The sequence below is a fragment of the Filobasidium floriforme genome (genome assembly GCF_021052385.1).
Source record: "Filobasidium floriforme strain CBS 6241 chromosome Unknown HD553scaffold_23, whole genome shotgun sequence".
NCBI lineage: Eukaryota > Fungi > Basidiomycota > Tremellomycetes > Filobasidiales > Filobasidiaceae > Filobasidium > Filobasidium floriforme.
The window spans coordinates 46,303-66,205 of record NW_025763644.1 but is presented as its reverse complement, the minus strand read 5'-3'; the positions used below and the strand labels follow the sequence as shown (position 1 = coordinate 66,205).

At 52.2% G+C, this 19,903-nt stretch overlaps 5 protein-coding genes across 5 annotated transcripts; 1 reads left to right on the top strand and 4 right to left on the bottom strand.

The window, feature by feature from the left end:
• Window positions 1-51: 51 nt before the first annotated feature.
• HD553DRAFT_288589 (uncharacterized protein) lies at window positions 52-3,529 on the bottom strand. The gene is made up of 2 exons (XM_046178299.1): window positions 2,866-3,529; window positions 52-2,782 (listed from the first exon to the last, which is right to left on the bottom strand). Exons 1-2 carry the CDS (start codon window positions 3,375-3,377, stop codon window positions 160-162), a joined length of 3,135 nt encoding a protein of 1,044 aa, XP_046033628.1. The 5' UTR covers window positions 3,378-3,529; the 3' UTR covers window positions 52-159.
• A 2,253-nt stretch (window positions 3,530-5,782) lies between these two features.
• Window positions 5,783-10,654, top strand: HD553DRAFT_288585 (P-loop containing nucleoside triphosphate hydrolase protein). Its single transcript, XM_046178298.1, has 15 exons — window positions 5,783-6,089; window positions 6,163-6,362; window positions 6,430-6,822; window positions 6,891-8,609; window positions 8,670-9,034; window positions 9,110-9,143; window positions 9,212-9,273; window positions 9,344-9,496; window positions 9,555-9,676; window positions 9,738-9,901; window positions 9,959-10,023; window positions 10,088-10,175; window positions 10,243-10,297; window positions 10,358-10,430; window positions 10,490-10,654. Exons 1-15 carry the CDS (start codon window positions 5,912-5,914, stop codon window positions 10,641-10,643), a joined length of 3,825 nt encoding a protein of 1,274 aa, XP_046033627.1. The 5' UTR covers window positions 5,783-5,911; the 3' UTR covers window positions 10,644-10,654.
• Window positions 10,655-10,900: 246 nt separating this feature from the next.
• On the bottom strand, window positions 10,901-12,709 carry HD553DRAFT_329782 (glutathione S-transferase; the record flags this gene model as incomplete). Its single annotated transcript, XM_046181938.1, has 9 exons — window positions 10,901-11,079; window positions 11,188-11,426; window positions 11,493-11,581; window positions 11,664-11,740; window positions 11,819-11,839; window positions 11,958-12,110; window positions 12,306-12,364; window positions 12,438-12,468; window positions 12,556-12,709. The coding sequence occupies 9 exons, from the start codon at window positions 12,707-12,709 to the stop codon at window positions 10,901-10,903; spliced, it is 1,002 nt and encodes a 333-aa protein (XP_046033626.1).
• Window positions 12,710-13,075: 366 nt separating this feature from the next.
• On the bottom strand, window positions 13,076-15,769 carry HD553DRAFT_345186 (DNA photolyase, FAD-binding/Cryptochrome; the record flags this gene model as incomplete). The annotated part of the gene is made up of 6 exons (XM_046183072.1): window positions 13,076-13,353; window positions 13,446-14,116; window positions 14,187-14,689; window positions 14,774-14,932; window positions 15,114-15,191; window positions 15,248-15,769. 6 exons carry the CDS (start codon window positions 15,767-15,769, stop codon window positions 13,076-13,078), a joined length of 2,211 nt encoding a protein of 736 aa, XP_046033625.1.
• Window positions 15,770-16,395: 626 nt separating this feature from the next.
• Window positions 16,396-19,800, bottom strand: HD553DRAFT_352335 (aldehyde dehydrogenase domain-containing protein). The gene is made up of 13 exons (XM_046183687.1): window positions 19,537-19,800; window positions 19,200-19,384; window positions 18,847-19,005; window positions 18,473-18,548; window positions 18,328-18,364; window positions 18,221-18,241; window positions 17,856-18,119; window positions 17,656-17,761; window positions 17,481-17,557; window positions 17,371-17,403; window positions 17,135-17,302; window positions 16,750-17,048; window positions 16,396-16,647 (listed from the first exon to the last, which is right to left on the bottom strand). Exons 1-13 carry the CDS (start codon window positions 19,743-19,745, stop codon window positions 16,632-16,634), a joined length of 1,650 nt encoding a protein of 549 aa, XP_046033624.1. The 5' UTR covers window positions 19,746-19,800; the 3' UTR covers window positions 16,396-16,631.
• Between the last annotated feature and the right edge of the window lie 103 nt (window positions 19,801-19,903).

Sequence of the window (19,903 nt, the reverse complement as noted above, 5' to 3'; positions counted from 1 at the left end):
CGAATCCAAGGAAAAGGGTCGGCGATCACCGAGGTCAAAGCAGGAATGTTCTTGCGTGCGTGGTATGATTATAGAAAAGCATTCAGTCCTATAGAGTTACAAGATAACCTACGAAAGATCGGGAGATCATGCGCAAGGAGCGGGACCAGCCCGTCTTCCTTAGATCTCCAAGCCCGACCTCGCGGCGCTCAAGATCGACCAATCGGCAGGTCCCATATCGCCCGTAATCTCCCAAACAGAAGCCCCCCTCAATCCAGCCTGTCGACTGAACTGCGCCTTCAACGAGATGGAATCGGGGTCGTCGTACGAGATGATCTGCCCGCTCTCCCACGATTTCAACCAGGGGGTGCTAGAGCAGTTGTCCCATTCCCGAGTGAATCCGCCAGCTCCGACCCATTTGCCGTCGGAGTCCTGCGCTAGAGCGCCTTGTGAGATCAGCGAAGCGAAGTTGACTTGTCCGCCGTCGGTCTGGCCGTTAGGGTTGTAGACGGTCACGCTGGCTCGAGGTTCCAAGCCTCGACGTCGCGTTCGAAGCCTAGACGCTGAGGACTTGTAAAGGTACCCGTAGGCGGCGATACCGAGCATGATCTGGTTTGCTGGCATCCCCGCTTGGGTCCAACTCGCGATCGCCGCGTAGGCATTGGCGAGTGGCATACTAGACGTCCCGCACCCGTCCGAGAGGGGCGCGTTGGGACCGGGATCTCCTGATGAGAAGACGTCGTAGTTCATGATCGTGATGTGGTCCAGGTAACGGGCAAAGTCGGAGACGTCGGTAAGCGGACTACCGGTCGAGCTGGCAAACGGCCAGACTTGAGTCGCGGCGGAGATGATGGCCTCGGGGGGAAGCGTCTGTCGGAGCACTTGCAGGAAGAGTAAAAAGTTGGCGGAATCTTCTGGGGCGAAGATGTTCCCCGCCGCTCCCTGCACACCCCAATACTCGTTATCGATATTGATCCCGTCCAAATTATACTGGTTGTAGACCTTGGCGATGTTTTGAGCGAAAAGCTCTCGATTCGACGGGGAACTGACAGCAGGGGAGAAATAGACGCTCCCCGTCCATCCTCCTATACTCAAGCTGACCTTTTTCCCAGCAGCATGACCCGCAGCGACCAGCTCGGATAACGTGTCCAGGGAATTATACTGCGTAAACTCGAGGTCGTAGTTCGAGTTGGGGATGGCGAAAGCGAACTCGACGAGGTCGAGCTTGCTCCAGTCGATCTGGCTCACGGGGAAGGTCCAGACGGACCAGTCGGGGTAATACCCGGAGGTCATACGTTCGGGCAAGATGGCCGTGCTGAGTGTCGAACTTTGCGTGGGGACCGGCGTTGACGTGCTCGATGCGCTCGTCTCGGTCGCACTCGCACTCGCGCTGGTAATGCTGGTAGTGCTGTACGCTTCCGAAGTTGCGGTGGTGGTAGGACTTGAGGCGATCGTAGATTCGAAAGTGGTAGATTCGGAAAGGGAAGCCGTCTCGCTAGCCGAAGTAAACACCTGAGTGGACGAGGACTGCGACCACCAGCTAGACCACCAGCCGGAAGATGTCATTGAAGCGCTCTGGGTTGTTGAACTGAACTCGCTCGAGGTCGGTAGAATCGATGATGATGCCGAAGACGTCGATTCCGACGAGGTTGCGGAAACACTTGCGCTTGCCGTAGACGACGTGCTTTCTACATTGGAGGACGAGCGAGATGGATAGCCGGGGATGGATGCGGGAGGTTGCCAACCCGGCACATAAGTCTTGCTGGCTTGAGCCGTACTGCTGGAAGTGACCACAGAGGTGCTTTCGAGCGCCTGAGTCTGCGTTGTGGTCTCTAAGGCCGAAGAGACAGCCGAGGTATCGATTGAAGAAGGCTGAGAGACGTTGGCGGAGAGAGTCGCGCTGACCACAGTCGGGTAGCTTGGGATATTTCCAGGAGCATTCCAGGGGGGAACATAAGGCGTCACGGACGGAGACGCATTCGATGAGACTACCGAAGTGGCGTTCGACCTAGTCTCAGAAGCGCTGGGCCGAGGCGGATAGCTGGGGATATTTCCTGGAGCGTTCCAAGGGGGGACATACGGCGTTGCGGATGGGGATTGTATTGAAGAGACCGTCGAGGTGACGTTTGAGCCTGAATTAGAAGCGCTAGGACGAGGAGGGTAGCTAGGTATATTCCCAGGGACGTTCCAAGGTGGAACGTAAGCCGTGGTGGTGGGAAGCGCTGAAGAGGAAGTCGCCCAGGTGGTCTGGGACGCGGATTCGACACCGCTGAGGTCCGAGGTTGCGCTCGAAGCAGGTCCGGACACGCTGGCTGGTCCTGTAGCAGAAGTCTGAATCGACGAGAAGGACGAAGCGGACGAGGTGCCCTCGGTAGCAGCTACGGTGGAGGCGCTGGCCGTAGCGGTAGGTTCCGTCTCGCTACTTCCCTCTTGAGTTTGCGAGACGGAATCAGAGCTGGTTTCAGAGACAGCGGCCGTGCTCGAAACAGCGGTCGGTGCAGAAATGTCGGTCTTTGAAGATTCTGACATGGTAACCGATTGAGACGAAGCCCGAGTCGACGCCGAGCTCGCCATTGCCGAAGCTGCGCTGGTAGCCGAGGCAGTGAATGTCTCCGCAGTGGCAATTTCTGAGGCTTCCGAGGTCGAGACCGCTTGAGTTAAGGCCTTGGTCGGTTCCGAAGCTGAACTATCCGAGATCCAGCTCGAGATGGTTTCAGACGCGATTGACCAAGCGGAAGAGGTGGGAGACGCCTCGGAAAGGGTTGAAGTAGGATAGACTGCGGAGACTGTGCCAGAACTAGTCCTGAACAAGAAGCAGTTACAGATGATTAGTTCTGAGCTACAGGTCTGGTACTGGTATCGTCCCGGTTGCGAGAAAGTACGTACAGACTCGTCGACGAGACCGATCCAGTCGTCTCAGTGGTCGAGCTAGGGAGTTCTTCTGTAGAGGATTGCGAGGCAGAGGGGTCCGCTGTCGAACTCGACCAGAATGACTCGGTCGTTGAGGTGACTTGCGAGGAAGACAAGGTCATGATCCCGTTGTTTCCCGGGATACTGCCAGAGGGCGAAGTGGGGATGGCTTCCACGGAACTGGTCCAGATCGTCTCGGTTGCGGTAGCTTGTGAGCTAGACGCAGTGCTAATAACAGTCTCATTCCGGCCCGGATCGACCATCGACGACGATGGGTATGTCGTACCAGTCGCCGCTACCCATACTGTATTCGTCCGAGTAGCATGTACCGTGATGGTAGTCGTTGCTGTGATGGGCAACTTTCGTTCTTCGATCAAACGCGCATGCTCCCTGGCGCGTCCCCAAGCGAGAGATCCCCAGGATCTAGCTTCGGAGGATGGTAATACAGAGCTGAGAGCCAAGAGAGCAAGAGGGATGGAAACCAGCATGATGTCGAACCTTGCTGAAATCGAGGTGTCGAATAGGTATTATGAGTGGGCGTCAAGCCGAATGTGTGGGGACGTCCAGCGTCCGAGATCCAACGAATGTCTAAGCAAAAAAGAAAAGCCTGCAGTATGTACCGAAAGGAATAACATGCGAGGGTTCCTCATCGAGATGAATCGAACATCATCTCTTTCAGATATGTGCAGAGCAAGTGACCCGGGATGGCGCGACGGGGATGCCGATCTCGACCAGCCATCCCGTCCCATCCAAGTTGGATGACGTTCTACTCGAGACATTTGTGCCGGAAGGAGAAAAGCGTCCGAATGGATTCACGGACATCAGTCAGCGACTCTTGTCCGCCACGAACGGAGGCTATTGCTACCGGTAACCTCGCGCCTCGTTTCAGGATACACGCCGCAGCTGTTCGAGCGTTTTCGTTGATGTTTGCCGCCTGCCATACCGAAGGGATCGAGGGGACGATCTTCCTATATAGAGAGCTATAATTCCCAGGCAAAACACTATGTACCCGAATTGTCTATCAGAAGCCGTTTACAAGTCACGCGCTCCAGGTCGAGGCGGCGACATGTCCACTTTCGAGGTTTCAAGTCCAGACACCTGCCGCCGCGAGCATTGCGCAAGCTTTCCGCTTACATCCTGGTAGACTCGTTGTTATGATTGACCGAAAATCGACGTTGCGACCTAGTGACACGTGTCACTGGAGCATGATTCCGCTTATGTAAAACCCGTATCGAGAGTCCGGACACGCTCTGATCATATTTTTCCGCACTGTCATGGGACATACAACATCAACTACCAGGGATTCCTTTCCCCTTTCCGTTGTATTATAGATGATATGAACAATTTGCGTCCAGGTTGCACTGGCTCAAGTCGCGTTTGGATCTCATGACTGGGAGGATTGACGACTGCTTGGACCGCAAGGACGGCATGAAAGTCGACGCAGATAGTGCCGCGCTTCACGAGTATTCTATAGTGACTATCTACATCAGAATTTCGTTGACGATGTACTGCGAACGAGACGAACGGACGACAGATGCGTTGACTAGCGGCTATTGCATTATTGACAGACGTGATGATAGGCTACTACCATCCGCGACGGATCTTGCCCGATTGCAAGCTATGTCGGTCGCTTTGGGTGCATCTGGCTAGACAACTTCCTTCTCTCCATGAATGTCACAGCTTGAAGCGGATGCAGCAGATCTCACGACGAACAGCGACATTGCGCGCGAATTGCGACCTTTCTGAGTGAACCTTTGTCCTCACTCGTTTGGCTGTGACGTAGATATGCTATCGGTATAACTCCGCGAGGGACACTTATGCCTGCGATACCAGCGAGTTCTGGACAAAACATCTAGATCCCCCTCCTCAATCTTTTATTTATCAACGTAAATCTATCTACACCATTCCTCGACGACACGTGAACACATTACGAAGCTCTCACGCTCAATGCCGGCTCGGACGGCATCGTCGTAATGAGATGAATTCAGACCAAATACGTCCACGTTCTGGGCAGCACGCGATTGCACCACGATATGCTGCTACGGTCCCCGCCACTGGACGTCCTTCACGCTTTGTGTCAGCCGAGGTACAGAATTCGTTTTTCTCCCAGTGTCATCCCGAATACAGACCTCTGGACGACAAGGTCAAAGCATTTAGCGACAAGCACATCGCGCCAACCCGCCGCTACCTACCGGAGGGTCGAAAGCTGCGAGACATGTTTCGTCTGTCAGAATTGGATGAGAAACGAGGCTACTTTCAGTATCGACGGCAATTGTTGGAGTCGTCAAGCGGGCCTATCGTTGCGGTCGCTGTCTGGGAGATCCAGGCGGTACGGCGAGGATGGAGTCTCGCTCCGCAGGATCTTCAGCATACCTATGGGACCTCTCTGAGTGATGGGTAACCCCTAACCCCTAAGAATTTCAAGCAGTACATCTGTGAATATACAGTGCAATTGGAACGACATCTTCTGTTGCTGTGCCAAGTCACACTTGATGACAGGGGTAGCACAGCAGTATCACCCTGTTTCATGGCTACAACCTTCCTTTGTGTCCAGGGAAGGCAAGATTGCAGCAGACTGTTGTGATCGCACCTGATCAGCTGGTCACACGATTTCTCAGGGGTGAAACACAATCATGAAAGGGGTTTACCTTTGTTGTGGAATGGTGTCGTTTCACGTGATTGACTGTTGGCTAGGGTGCACCCCATCTATATAAACGCTTCTAGGAGACCAGTTTGACAGGGTGGTTGCATTGAGTTCTACCGTTCGTTAATTCAATCCGAAGGAAACCAACTCATCAAGATGTGGTCTTTCAAGAGAAGGACAAGCGCAGCCATTGCTTGTGGAGAAGTCTGCCAAGAGAAGCCGGCTGCCGGTACTAGCAAGAAATACGGTCACCAATCAGCGCTACCAAACTTGCTTTACCCATTGTCATTTGCGGGTCCTCTTCCACCAATATGGAGTTCCCCTAAACTGTTCTTTTGTCACCCTTGGGTTCTATACACGATTGGTGCATTTGGTGTCATGATAGCAAGCCTTGGATGGCCCCTATTCCTGTTTGTTGTTGGCCGCTGGATGAACGGAATCACCGACCTCAGCAAGACTACTCAGGAGAGGGAGGATACAGGATCAGATGCTGCAATCTGGATGCTGGGCCCTTTGCTGGGTGCATTCTTTGGCAGTTACCTCTGGTTCCAATGTTGTAGGTCATCTCATACTTCTACAACATATATGAGAAGATTGCCTCTTTGACAAGTTGGGTTGTCATCAACCAGATGCCAGGGCTTCAAGGTCATTGGCCACAAAGATGCGATTGGAATACATCTCCTCTATTCTGTCACAAGACACGGCCTACTTTGACACCCATGGCTGTGGAGAGATCACTACTCGCTCAGACAAAGACATTGATACGATTGAGAAAGGCTATGGGGAACATCTGGGCCGATCTATGCACCTGATTTGCTATGTGATTGCGGTGAGTGAGGTGCTACACTATCTAACACAATCACCAACTCACTAACTACAATGATTCACCCCTGCAGAACATGACTGTGGCTTTTATCTCACTTCCAAAGCTGGCCGCAGTATTGTTTCCCTTCACAATATGGATGCTTGGACTTTTCTTCCTGATTGAGTGGACTGTCAAAAAGCAATCAAGAAAAGCTGAGGCGGCATATGGCCTTTCAAACACATTTCTGGAGCAATGCTTTGCTGGTATCAGGGTGGTTCAGACATTTGCTATGTCACAACCATTGATGGAGCACTGGGATACCAAATTCTTGAAGAAAGTAGAGATGCTACAGACCCGCCCAGGACTTGTGCGGTCCATCAAAATCGCATGGTGTCATTTTGCCTTGTGTATCATCCTGGCTGCTGGATACTATTACGGGTGGTCTCTCAAGGATGAGGGCTACCAGCCTGGATCCATCTTCAATGTGAGCCCATCTCCCTTGGATATTGAGTTGAATAGATAAATGCTGACAAAAGCTCTCTGCGTCTACAGACCATCATCTGCTTCACTGCTATGCATTTTATGGTGTACAACCGCTTGAACTCTGTTTCTAGCTTCCACAGTGCCACCGCCTGTGTGCAAGTCCTGCGTCATCACATTGAAAGACAGCCCCACATTGACATCCGAGACGGATCTGGCATTGACCTCAAGCCATTCTCAGCTGGTTGCGGATACACTCCCACCATAACTCTCTGCAATGTCACTTTTGCCTATCCATCCAGACCAGGTATCAAGGCCCTTGACAATGTGTCACTAGTCGCTGAGGCAGGTCAATTGACAGCATTTGTTGGCCCATCTGGAGCAGGAAAATCATCAATAGCAGGATTACTTGTCCGGCAGTATGATCCCAGCACTGCAAATCAACCAAATCCTCACGACTTGGGCACTACTATGGAGAAAGATACACCTCCTGAATCTCGCAGCAAAACAAAGACCACTGACAACATGGAGAAGGGCTACATTGCACCCGGGATTAACAGCTCTGAGATGGGTCCTGAAAGTGTAGAAGGAGGAGGTACAATACTTCTGGATGGAATTGATTTGCGTCAATACAATCTACGCTCCCTTCGGTCACAAATCAGTGTGGTACATCAGGAACCTCAGCTGATATCAGGGAGCGTTTTTGACAACATAGTTGCAGGACTTTCCATGTCTCCTGACAATTGCCAAATCAACCAGGAAGAGGGCAATCAAGAGAAAAATGCATCAGCTCGGCAGCTCTGTATCGATGCACTGAAGAAGGCTGAGGCTTGGGATTTTGTCCAAGATCTGCCGGAAGGAATGGACACCCAAATTACAGGAGGTCGCTCAGGAATCTTATCTGGTGGTCAACAACAACGGTTGGCCATTGCAAGAGCACTCATTGGTAACCCTGCTATCTTGATCTTGGATGAAGCCACAAGTGCCCTATCAAGCAATGTTGAACTGGAAGTTCGAAACAACCTGGAAAAGGAACAGCAAGAGCGAGGCTTGACAATCATATCCATTGCTCATCGTCTACAGTTTGCTCAGCATGCCAACAAAATTGTTGTCATGCAGCAGGGTCATATCGTGGACACTGGCACATACACAGAATTATCATCACCAGAACGCCCTGACCAGACTTTTGCCCGTCTCTTGAACAAGGGTTCCTCTGAGGAAAGCCAGACTCTGCATGCCCATCTCAAAGAAGATGACAAGAGCAGCCAAATCTCCGACACAGACGGTTCTCAAACCAAGCTGTCAAAGCCTTCAAGCCTGGAACATAGCACAAGAGGAACTCGTGATGATGCCTTCACCAACAGCTTCCCAGCCCAAAGAAAAGAAGCATCAGGTTTGATGCAATATATCACCACCAGAAGGATACCCTTCTTCATGATGATACTCTTCACTGTGCTCAATGCATGCACAAGGGTAGTTTTCCAATTACGGATAGGACAGTCCAATGCTAAGCTGAGCGGAGCTGTGGATCCCATGAGCATAGAAGTCCATTCAGTCATTTGGCTTGGTTATGCTTTCTGGTGGTTTGCAGTCACCTATGGGCAGGAGAGCTCATCAGGGATCACCCAGAAGGCAGTGGAAAGACACCTAGCCTTGGCTAGTGCCAAGTCCCTGGTTCAGCAGGAAATCTCGTACTATGAAGAAGAACTCTCATCAGCTGGGATGCTTACCGCCAATCTGGCAAAACATACATCAGGTATAGCAGAGACCTTCACCATCAGCCTCACACGGGTGAGCATTTATCTGTCTTTGCATCAGCTTGATGTCCAACTGATATATTTCATTCTACAGGTCGGCGCCTTGGCTCTTGCGTCACTTGGAACATTGGTGATGAGCATGATCTTGTCAGCAAAATTTGGTGCCTTGATATTCCCATTACTACTGTTAGCAGGAGCTGCAGGATGGCTACAAATCAAAGCCCTCTCTATATTTGAAACGCTACGTCAAGGCCCAGGAGACCGTATCTCAACAATAATCAATGAGGCGGTGGATTCCATTGCAACAATTATGATCCTTGGTCAAGAGGGAAAGACTGTGAACTCTATCGAAAGATTGAGTGGAGTTACCGGTCAGATGACTAAATGGGAAAGCATATTTCATGCGGCACAAGCTTTTGGAGAATCCCTTGTGTTTGGGGTTGGAGCATTACTGTTTTGGTGAGAGACCGGTTGGGACCATTGAAGTCACGTCCGGCGTCTGGTCACAGTTCTCATTTTGCTGCTCTATGATAGGTGGGGAGGCCGACTTTACGTCAGAGGAGACATTGTAAGTGCTCCTAACTGAATTCATAGGAATCCCTGTCGTCAGCCACTGAGTATGTCTCTACCTTGCAGTCACCAGTGGCCTTGTTTGCCATCTTTGAAGGCTTGTTTGCCGTGATCTTTGTCATCACACCGTATGTACCATGGCTCCATTTGATTCACATTTTGGGAGAATTGACTTGAACATCAACCTACATTGATCAGATTACTGGAATACCTGAATGCTGCCACACGAGCTCTTCACAGCTGGAAGATAGTCAGAAGCTATTTACAGCGGGAACCCCGTCATGCTTGCAAGGGACAACTGCAACATGAAGGTTCTCTTGTTGATCAGGCCATTCAAGGGGATATTATCTAGTATGTTTAATCCCTCATACCAATCCAAAAGCCATTCTAACCTGGTGTGATGGGATAGTGAGAATGTCACAATGTGTTACCCAAAACGCAAAGATCATCTTGCATTGGATGATCTCACGTTGCATTTGAGAGGGGGTCAGGTCAATGCAATTACTGGTACCAGTGGAGGTGGAAAAAGCAGTAAGTCTGCCCGATGCTATACTCTGCAACTAGCTAACAGATTTGCAATGTGTGAATGCAGCAATACTGGCATTACTGCAACGCTTCTATGACCCTACCAGTGGCATAATCACATTTGGGGGCCTTGATTCTCAGGCTATCCCTCTAGACGCTCTCCGGTCACACCTTGCTATTGTTTCCCAGAACTCTGTGCTGTTTGAAGGTGACATACGGTTCAACCTGAGCGTAAGTACCAGCCATTCAGTAAAATCCTGAGCAAAAGTCTGACCCTGCCAATAACAGTTGGGTGCCAAGGATCCAGACAACGTCTTGCAAGCAGAACTTGAGCATGTTTGCAGACAGGCCTGGTGAGTCATCTCTCCAATTACTACTGAGGAGGTGGACTCCTGAAGCTGCATAAACCTATCACAGCATCTTGGACTTCATTCAGAGTTTGCCAGACGGATTTGCAACAGATATCGGTCTGAAGGGCACCAGACTGTCTGGTGGCCAGAGACAAGTAAGCTTATTGTTAGATGGTATGTTCTAGCTGTTGCCTTGGGCTCATCAATCATCAATCTCAACAGCGTCTGTGCATTGCGCGTGCTCTTCTGCGCAACCCAAGCATTCTTCTGCTAGATGGTGAGTGGTCCTATAGTTCTCTGATGCGGTAGTGGCTGATGTGATCAATATTTCCCACAGAGGCTACATCATCCCTTGATGCAGTCAATGAGGCTGAGGTCGAAAAGGCGTTGCAGAACGCTTCAAAAGGCCGGTATGTAATCCTGGCATGCTTAAAACCACCAAGACCGTTGCTGATTCATTTGACTCCAGCACTGTCATTGTGATCGCACACAAGCTGCAGTCCATCAGGAACGCTGACTGTATCTTCGTCATTGCCGGTGGAAAGCTGGTGGAAGAAGGGACTCACAACAATCTTGTGGAGAAACGTGGTCAATACTACGAACTCATCAAGAGTCAGTTGTGAAGGGGCCGGTATTACGCTAGGCTTGGGACATATTTACAAATCTCTGTGTGTATATGTGTACCGATGAATCGAATGACTGAAAAGATGTATGTAACACAAACATATAGATTCCATTTGAGTATCCAAAAACGTAACCTTGCGCCCAAACTTCGAATTTTAAACATATCGATAAATACATAATAATCATGCTCCCGTCTCGACTCTTTTACTTTGTTACTTCTCACATAGAACAGCTTCATCCCACGCGGGCCAACATCCTACAAAGGCTCAACGGGGTATTTCGGACCGATAGGAACCACCTGCGACCCGTTGATCTGTTTGTGAGAAAAGTAATAGTGCTCCTTGCTCGTCTCGAAATCGGTAGTGTCCTTGAAGGCGGCGTTGTTCCAGTAGAGGTTCTTCAACCAACGGTTGAGAGCGGGATAGTCGTGACGGACTGCAGCGAAAAAACAACGTAGCGTAGCGCAACGTAATGTACGATATGATCAGCGCATGCCGGGGAAATCGATTGGCTAGACGTAGAGGGGAAAGAAATTGGACTCACTAGACCCGAGATTACACTTGAAGTGTCCGTGGTAGACAATATCGAACCTCACGATAGTGGTGTAAAGCCTGACATCCGCCTCGGTCAACTTCCCCCCGATGAGGTATTCTCGACCGTCCTTCAAGATCCCTTCGACCCGGTCCAGAGCGCCGAATAGTTCGGTGACGGCTTCTTCGTAGGCTTTTTGGGTGGTAGCGAATCCGGATCTGTAGACTCCGTTGTTGATAGAAGGGTAGACCCTGCGAGGCAGAAAGAAGGTTCGGTAAGGGTGGACGAAAACGACGGTGCGATCGGTACGGGCGTACCACTCGTTCAAGTCGTCGATCTCCTTCTTGAGCTCGTCCGGATAAAGATCGAGCTCGGCCTTTTCCTTGGGGAGTTGGTCGTTGAAAGCCTGTCACCGCAGTAAGTAAGAATTAACACCGATTTCAGTGCCCCGGTCGTCGAAAAGTAGAGGAAATAGCGTCGCGACTGACGGTGTTCAAGAACCTGATAATCTCGCTAGACTCGTTGCTGACGATGGTGTTGTGCTTGGTATCCCAGATGACGGGGACTATATCATCACCAAGGAGAAGCTTGTCGTGAGCATCTTGATCTCTCCGGGTTAGTCTTTCACGTATAGAGTGCTTACCGGTGTACCGAGCGTTGTACTCTATATGTTCCCCGCATACCCGCCACGGCGACAACCAGAACCACGATCAACATCAACCTCTCAGTCTCTCTACCACACCGTAACTCCCTCGCCCCAACTCCTCCAAAAAAAGACTCACCAGGATCAGCCTTGAAATAGATCTCCTTCATGTACTTGCTCCCAAAAAGCTTGTCCTCGGTCGCTTGAGGGAAATCTTCTGAGGGGACTTTGCCGCCGGGGATAGCGAATTTCCAACCGTTCTCTAGCATGTGGGGGTGGACGTAGGAGACGTCTGTGTTGTTGTTATATTATATTGCCGTTCAACAGATCGAAATTGACAATGGGGGTGGGGGTGGGAGAGATGGGGGTGGGGGAGATGAGAGTGGGAGAGATGAAGCGGTGAGGAAGAAAGAAGCAGGTTTTGGTGGGCGATAGACGCTGGTCAGAGGGAGATGTGGATGTCTTGCGGAAGACTGAGGGTACTCGCCGAAAAAGTCTTCGAGACCCTTGAGCTTGCGGACGATCAGGGTTCGATGAGCCCAGGGACTAGCCGTCCAGAACAGATTGATTAGCTCGATACTACCTTCTTTTCCTCTTAAATAGGGCAAACGGAACTCACCAAGCGTTACAAACGTAAAGGTGGTATCGTCCTACAAAATCAGCCCGATTCGATCATCGATTATCAGCTTACGTCCCCGCTCGACCTCCTCCAATCAGCCTGTTCAGCCCAGACTCACCTTTCTCGGGCTCAAACTTGCCGCCCTTCTCGATAGAATCCCTGAAAGAGCTGACCTGACGTTTAAAGCTCCCATCCTCCGAGGCCCAGTTGGGCTTGAAGTCGGTCGAGTTCGAGTTCGAGTTTGAGGTTGAGTTTGAAGTTGAAGTGGACATGTTGTTGAATCGGTGCGTTGGGGTGGTAGTTGTCGGTCGGAATGAGGCGGTACGGAATGCTGGTTTGAGATGTGTGAATAGTCTGAGCGAGGTTCTGTTCATCAATGCGATGATTACTGTGAGAGAACGGACGGTGAAGCAGAGACGTTGAAGAGAGTGAGTGGGTATATAACAAGAGGTGACCTCGCCGGAAGGGTCATGTGTCCCCACGTTACGTCATCGCCCCAGTCGATCGATCGATGACCAACGGATCACACGGAATCATGTATGGGGGAGATGACATGCAAGCAAAAAATATGTACAATCCGTGTGAACGATGACACAGACAACCCCAGATCACACGCTTACAGACAGACAAACCCGTCTCTAATCGACGGCGAGCTGCTTATTGCCCCGATCCGCACGTCCACCCTTACCCTTGTTCTTCCCACCGCCGCTCCCATGGCCATGATGACCGCCCCGACCGCGCTTCCCTCCTCGATTACCCCCACCTTCTTGTCCACCGCGACCTTTTCCCCCGAAACCACCGCCACCACCGCCTCCTCCATGCCCACTGAACGTTCGGTAATGTCGTTTCCAATCAGGACCTTCTGAGAGCGGTTTGGACGGGTAGTCTAGCTTTGCCTTTTCTTGATCGGAAAGTACTGAGAGATCGACGTCCGGGAAATAATCAGAAGTCAGTCTCGGCTGGTACTATACTATGAATGGTCGGCCTCTCGCCCTCGGCACGACTCACACCAAGGAGTCTGGATGAACGTCTCATCCACATCCTTCAACGCAGGCACCCACGTCTTGACGTAATCATCCCCAACATCGTACTGATTCGCCTGTTTAATCTGGTTGAACTGTCTGCTCGCCCTGGCGTCCAAGCCGACGCCGCTGGCTTGGTATTGCCAGTTCCCGCTGTTCGAGCAGACGTCGTGGTCGACGAGCAGGGATTCGAACCATTCGGCGGCGACCCGCCAGTCGATGTACAGGTCGACGGTAAAGTACGAAGCCACGTTTTGTCTCATCCGGTTGGACATGTAGCCGGTAGCGGAGATTTCCTTGAGAGCGGCGTCGAGGAAGGGGACACCGGTCTTGCCTTGGAAGAACAACCTCGCCTTGTCCTCAGGGTCGCTCAGGTCGAAAGGTTTCCAATTATCGATCGTCTTGGCGCTCTCGTGTGGTTTCAAGACTTCCTGGAACCCACCCAGGTTGAACAGGCTCGAGGAGGTACCCGCTTCCCCCGGAGCTGGTGAGTCGGGGGGCATACGTCGCGCTTTTCTGAGCCGTTCGGTGTTGAAAGAACGCATCCGGCTGAACTTTTGGGAGACGTAGTAAAAGTAGTCTCTCCAGTGGAGTTCGAATTGGATCCAGTAGACGTTGCCTTCGACGTGTTTGCTGAGCTTGCCCTCGTTGGCCAGGCTGTCGTCCAAGCCAGATGACGATCAGAATTTCCGTCCATGACCAACATGTTTTAGATGATGACTCTTACCTCTGCATCAACTGCCCGACCCTCCATCCGGCATACCGCCCGCTCATCGACCCATTAGCCAACCAAGCTGAAAACTTGGTACTAAACCCTTCACCTAACAACCCGTTCCTAGTATCCTTGTACCCCATCGCCTTAGTCCCCCCCTCTACTTTCCCTTGGGAGATGTGTTTGCCGAGATAGTCGTCCAGCCTGGCCAGGGCCGAGGTCTCCCCGCCCACGAAGGGGAAGGCGGAGCGGGGGTCGTCTGCAGGGAGTTTGGAAGTGTAGGAATCCCATTCGCTGTCGGAGGTGGGGATCGGGATCGGGGCGAGAGGGTCTCCGAGGTCTGGCTGGGCTAGTAAAGGAGCCAAGAGGTATGGAAGGAAAACCTCTGTCGAACAAAGGTTCTCCGGGAGAAGGTACATCGATTGGGAGAGGGAAGGAGGGAGTCGGGGGATGGGTTTGAGCTTGGCAGGGAGGGGGGAGGGGGGGCGGATCATTTCTTCGCCTAGACCTTCCACTTGCTGCAAGCGATCCCGGATTCAAGTCGAATTAGCGGTCTTCTCAAGCGGAACCCACAACCCCCTTCGAAAAAAGAGGAAACTCACCTTCCGATAACTAGTATACAAATCCGGCGTATCCTCGATCCCAAAAGGCAGATCTTCGGGTGCGACCATCGGTTTAGAATCCACCAGCTTCAAGACGGTGCCGTAGGGTTCGAGGATGGCGCGGAGGCGCCGTTGGAAGTGGACTTCTTCGGTGCTGACCTGCAATGCGTGGGGTGGTATGGTATGGTGGTGGTAGTGGTGGTGGTGGTGGTTTGGTGGCGAAGAGGACGAGGACGAGGAGGAGACGAAGAGGGAATGGTAATGGACAAAAAAAAGTCAGTCCCACCGACAGCCATCCCCAAAAGGCAAATAACCCCCGATCCCCGAAACGTGTACTTACCTCCTTCTGCATCCAAACCTCGGTAACCTCATACCTCCCCCCATCCCCCTCTCCCCCCTGTTCTCCCCCATGCCCTTTCTGTAAAGCCTCAACGACCCCCCCCCCAAAATAACCTCCATAAACCCACACCCCACAATCAGATCTCCACCCATCCCCCGGTAAGACTGACGGAGTGCAAAGACGGACTCGGTGAGGAATTTGAGGCGGTGGCGGGATGTCTTGTGGAAGAAGCCTAGGCGGGTTTTTGGGTGCGGGATTTTAGTTGGGGTGGGTGTGGGGGTAGAGGCGGGAGAGGATGTGGAGGATGGGGAAGAGGAGGAGGTAGAGGGGGGGAGGCGGGGAAGGTCACCCAGGCCCCGGATGGTAGTCGGTCTAGCTTCGTCTTTCTCTTCCTTCTTTTCCTTCTTTTCCTTCTCTTCCTGACCTGTTGCCGAGGTAGAAGTGGACCTGAGCGCAAACTCTTCGTACCCAGGAACACAACTCAACGCAACCACCCTCTCGTCGAATACGTAGATCGGCAAGAAGTGCGTGATCCCCTTCTCCGAAGACTGGGCTGAATGCACGTGGGAGAGTACGGGCGAATCGTGCGTTCGGAGGTCATTGTAGTGCAGCTGGATGACTACTTTTTGAGGTTGAGATTTGGATGAGGGTGGCATGGTGGAAAAGCGATTACTGTTGTTGTAGCGGTATGGAAGTTGAGGTTTACGGTGATGATGTTGATGGCCGACGGCGGGAAAAAGAAGTCGGCACGGCCTGATTCCGAGCTGGTTTTTTATGCAACGAGTTGATGTGCCAGCAAGGCCGAATGTCATGTACTAGCTTGCGAACGAGAGAGGGTTGATAGTAGTACCCCGACCTTAATGTTGTCGCAAGACGTTCTCGACCCTTTTCTTGACCGACGACGACGTCGTGAGTGATGGAGACACACTCTCTCGATCGCTCGATCGAACGATCGGAAACGCCAATTCGTCATCGACAGAGGGCAATCACGTGATCGTCATTGTATCTCGATCGTTTCAAACCTTGTACATATGTCGTGTTTCACTACAACCCCCGAGGCACTCCCTCTTATCCCTACAGCATTCAGCAGGACAGGGCATTACAGTATTATAACTGTATCGTCTGCCGTCGAGCTCGAAACGAGCTGAACGACGATCACCGCGCTTATTGGGGGTTATCGATTATCAAAAAAGGTTAAGGCGCTACGTACGAGAGTGCGTGAGTATATTATACGACCCCTACAGTCAAGGCGTATACTATACTCGATCGGGATGGGTCTCGGACCGGATAGACTCCTTGGGGGGGATGAAACGACCATATGGGACAACTAGGAGAGGATTACGGACCTCCTGCCTCTATTTGCCCGACTCGTGTAATGTAATGTCGTATATCGCTTGTCAAGCCGATATCATGTATGATCTTTTGATCGGATATCCATTCGGCATATACAAGAGAAGGAAATGAAAAATTCGGCGACCTTGTTCCAACTTTTCGCTCTTCGTGTCTACCTACACACGTTTATACGGGCCACGACCTGGTCGAAAAGGACAAGCCAGAAGTCGTTTCAGCTCCGATCCCCAAAGTGACCGATATGATACGACCCTGAGGCGTCCACACGCCCCACTTGTACACTCACATGGTCTGATCCAACGAATGGTGAACCGCCTTGGTCTGCTGATAAGCCGCTAGACCCTCCACGCCCAACTCTCGTCCGATCCCGCTCATCTTGTACCCCCCGAACGGAGCCTGAACGTGCAAGAGCGCGTAGCTGTTCACCCAGACCGTACCAGCTTCCAAAGCGTGGGCGACCCGCATGGACTGTTTGGCGTCCGAGGTGAAGACGGCGGCGGCGAGACCGTAGCTGGTGTTGTTCGCCAGTTCGAGCGCTTCTTCTTCCGTCTCGAACTTGCCGACGGAGATGACGGGTCCGAAGATCTGCAGGGCGTAATGTAATAGCGTGTCATGTCAATGAATGTAAAAAGGCAAGGTTGGCCCGTCCTCGCCAATCCCGAGCAACTCACCTCCTCCTTGACACACGTCATGTCCGAGTTGACGTCCTGGATGATCGTAGGTTCGACGTAGAACCCCTTGGACTCGGCCCATGGTTTCCCGCCTGTCGCGATCTTGGCGCCTTCCTTCTTGGCTCCCTCGATGTAACCGAGGACCTTGTCTCGCTGAGCCGCCGAGATCTGCATGGGCGACGGGCAGTGGGTCAGCTTCGGAGTTGGGATGACAAGTCGTCTCGCGCGCGACTTACCAGGGGCCCAAACGAAGTCGCCTCATCGGCGGGCTACGAGGTGCAAAGACTCGCCTTGTCAGCGTGACGTCGACGATAATTTTCGAACCCAGGATCGAGACCCTACTCACGTTCCCGATCGCGCTCTGCTTGGCCTTTTTGACGAGCGCCTCGATGACCTTGTCGTAAATCCCAGACTGTACGTAAACTGCACAAACAAACGAAATTGAAAGCGGATTCGTTGATGGTGAGCCAAAGGCCCGCGTGCGTAACGGTAGGATGTCAAGTCCGATGCATTGCACGTACGTCGAGATCCAGCACAACAGTCTTGACCCGAATTGAACCAGATCCCGAGGGCGAGCCATTCGGCGGCTTCGTCGACGTCGGCCGAGTTGAACACCAACGAGGGGGACTGTCGATCGTAATGAACGAGCCGGAGTCGCGCGTCAGCGCATGGTATAAAGTCCGACCTATTCCTTTCGAGGACGAAAGACCGAGACACCAACCTTTCCACCCAACTCCAGGGTGACCTTTTTCAAATTACTCTGCGCGGCAGCCACGCTAATTCTACGTCCCGTGACCACCGACCCGGTAAAGGCGACTTTATCGATATCCATGTGGCTGGCGATAGCGTTCCCCGTTACCGCTCCGGTACCGTTGACGGTGTTGATAACTCCAGGCGGGAATCCGGCTTCTTTGATCAGCTTGCAGGCGTAGGTCGCTGAGAGGGGGGTGAGTTCGGAGGGTTTCATCACGACGGTACAGCCGGCCTGCCAGGTTTGAGCGGGAGGAGGAAGATCGGTTTGTCAGTCAGGTGTGTCGGTTTACGGAAAGGTGGGTCTTAGGTTTATGGAAGAGAAAGGAGACTCACAGCGATGGCAGGTCCGATTTTCTGCCCGACCACAGAACGAGTTCCAGAATCAGCTTTCCCTGCTCTCCAACCTCATCACCACTTTCACCGCGACTCTTTTCACTCACCCAAGCCCACATCAGCAGAGGGTAGTTCCAGGGAATACTACGTCATCAACCAAATCCAGACCCGAAAACAGAAGATCGCATCAATTCCCAATCGACAAACGCCTTGACTCGAGCTCAGCTTGAAAATCCCCGGAGCATCACTCACATCTGACCACAGACCCCGATAGGATCCTGGACGGTGTAAATGAATTTCTCCGTCCCGAACGCTCCGATGGTCGAGCCTGCCCGGGTCAACATCATCGTACGAAAGAAGTCACCCCATCAAGAGAGGGGGCGAAAAGCAAACAAGATGAGATGGAAGTAGACGAAATATCAGCCATCTTGATCTTCATTTTTTTGTCTCAGGGTCGGATGAGGTCATTCGGTGATTTCGATGTCGAAACTCGATAAGGTGTGGTGTGGCGTGGTGGGGCATGGTGTATTGGGACCAAGTCCTGACAACACCACCCAGCCCACAATCCCACACGACCCTCACCACCTCGCCCCCCCCAAAATAAAAAAACACCACACCAGACTCACCGTTCGGCTTATCAGCCAACCCAGCGTAATACCTCAAACACGCCACGCTATCCGCCAGATCGGCCTCTCTGGCGATCCGGACTCCCTTTCCGCCGTTGACGGATTCGAGGAGCGGGAGGAGGGGGTCGGATTCCATCAGGTCGGCTAGTTTGTTGAGGACTTTTGAAGTTTTTTGGGGAGGTGAAGGGAGGGGAGGTGGGGAGGTGGAAGGTAAAACATAATGCGAGGTATGAGATATGAGATGTGAGAGTCAGCTCATCTCATCGGGTAAGCAAAATCATGTCAAAAGCGAAGATCTCCCTCCCCTCTCTCTCGAGAAAAGGATTGCAAAGCATCGCCTGTAAACGACTCACGTCTAGCCCTCTCGGTAGCAGCCACGTTCCTCCCCCAAACCGTCTTGAACGCCTTCCTAGCCGCCGCGACCGCCTTGTCGACATCCTCTTCCGTAGCGGCGTGGAAATCTAAGAGGTGCTCGCCGGTAGCGGGGTTCAGGATGGGGAAGGTCTCGCCGGATGAGGAGGGGTGGAATTCGTTGTTACTGTTGTTATCGGGATTTATTGGGGGTTAGGGTTGAGGGAGGTGAGATGAGGTGTGATGTGATGTGCGATAAAGATAAAGATACCGGGTTCAGCTCCCGACCCGCACCCTGAACCTCTCAAGTACAAAAGACTTGACCCCGGGGAGACTCACATGAACAACCCGGTAGGCACCTGGACGGTCTGTCCGTTAGGCAAGGTGAGGGATACGGGTTCGGACATTGTACTACGAGTATGCGTATGTGTATGCTTGTGACGAAGGAATGAGGTGGAAGTCGAGGTCGAGGTCGAGGTTGTGGGAAACGTGCGGATTCGTTTGATGAGCGTTGTTGTGGATGCAGAGAAGAGACGTCTCGTGAGCATCTCAAAGTAGGTGTATGTGTATATATGCTTAGAGGGTCAGGGTCTGTACTCTTCCCTGTATATGTACTCGACTCGACTCGACGTGTGATCACGAGCTACGAGCAGAGAGATTACCACCCACTAAGCCCCGGGTAAACCCCAACCATCGTTCATCCGCC

What these genes read in the sequence shown, in the direction of transcription:
- HD553DRAFT_288589 (XM_046178299.1), bottom strand. Translation starts at nt 3,377, where the DNA reads ATGCTGGTTTCCATCCCTCTTGCTCTCTTGGCTCTCAGCTCTGTATTA. An exon ending in TCGGTCTCGTCGACGAGTCT is followed by an intron (nt 2,783 to 2,865) that starts GTACGTACTTTC and finishes CTTCTTGTTCAG; the next exon opens with GACTAGTTCTGGCACAGTCT.
- HD553DRAFT_288585 (XM_046178298.1), top strand. Translation starts at nt 5,912, where the DNA reads ATGATAGCAAGCCTTGGATGGCCCCTATTCCTGTTTGTTGTTGGCCGC. An exon ending in TGATTTGCTATGTGATTGCG is followed by an intron (nt 6,363 to 6,429) that starts GTGAGTGAGGTG and finishes TCACCCCTGCAG; the next exon opens with AACATGACTGTGGCTTTTAT. An exon ending in ACATACGGTTCAACCTGAGC is followed by an intron (nt 9,902 to 9,958) that starts GTAAGTACCAGC and finishes TGCCAATAACAG; the next exon opens with TTGGGTGCCAAGGATCCAGA.
- HD553DRAFT_352335 (XM_046183687.1), bottom strand. Translation starts at nt 19,745, where the DNA reads ATGCTCACGAGACGTCTCTTCTCTGCATCCACAACAACGCTCATCAAA. An exon ending in GTGCCTACCGGGTTGTTCAT is followed by an intron (nt 19,385 to 19,536) that starts GTGAGTCTCCCC and finishes CGATAACAACAG; the next exon opens with TAACAACGAATTCCACCCCT. An exon ending in AGCAGAGCGCGATCGGGAAC is followed by an intron (nt 17,404 to 17,480) that starts GTGAGTAGGGTC and finishes TGCACCTCGTAG; the next exon opens with CCCGCCGATGAGGCGACTTC.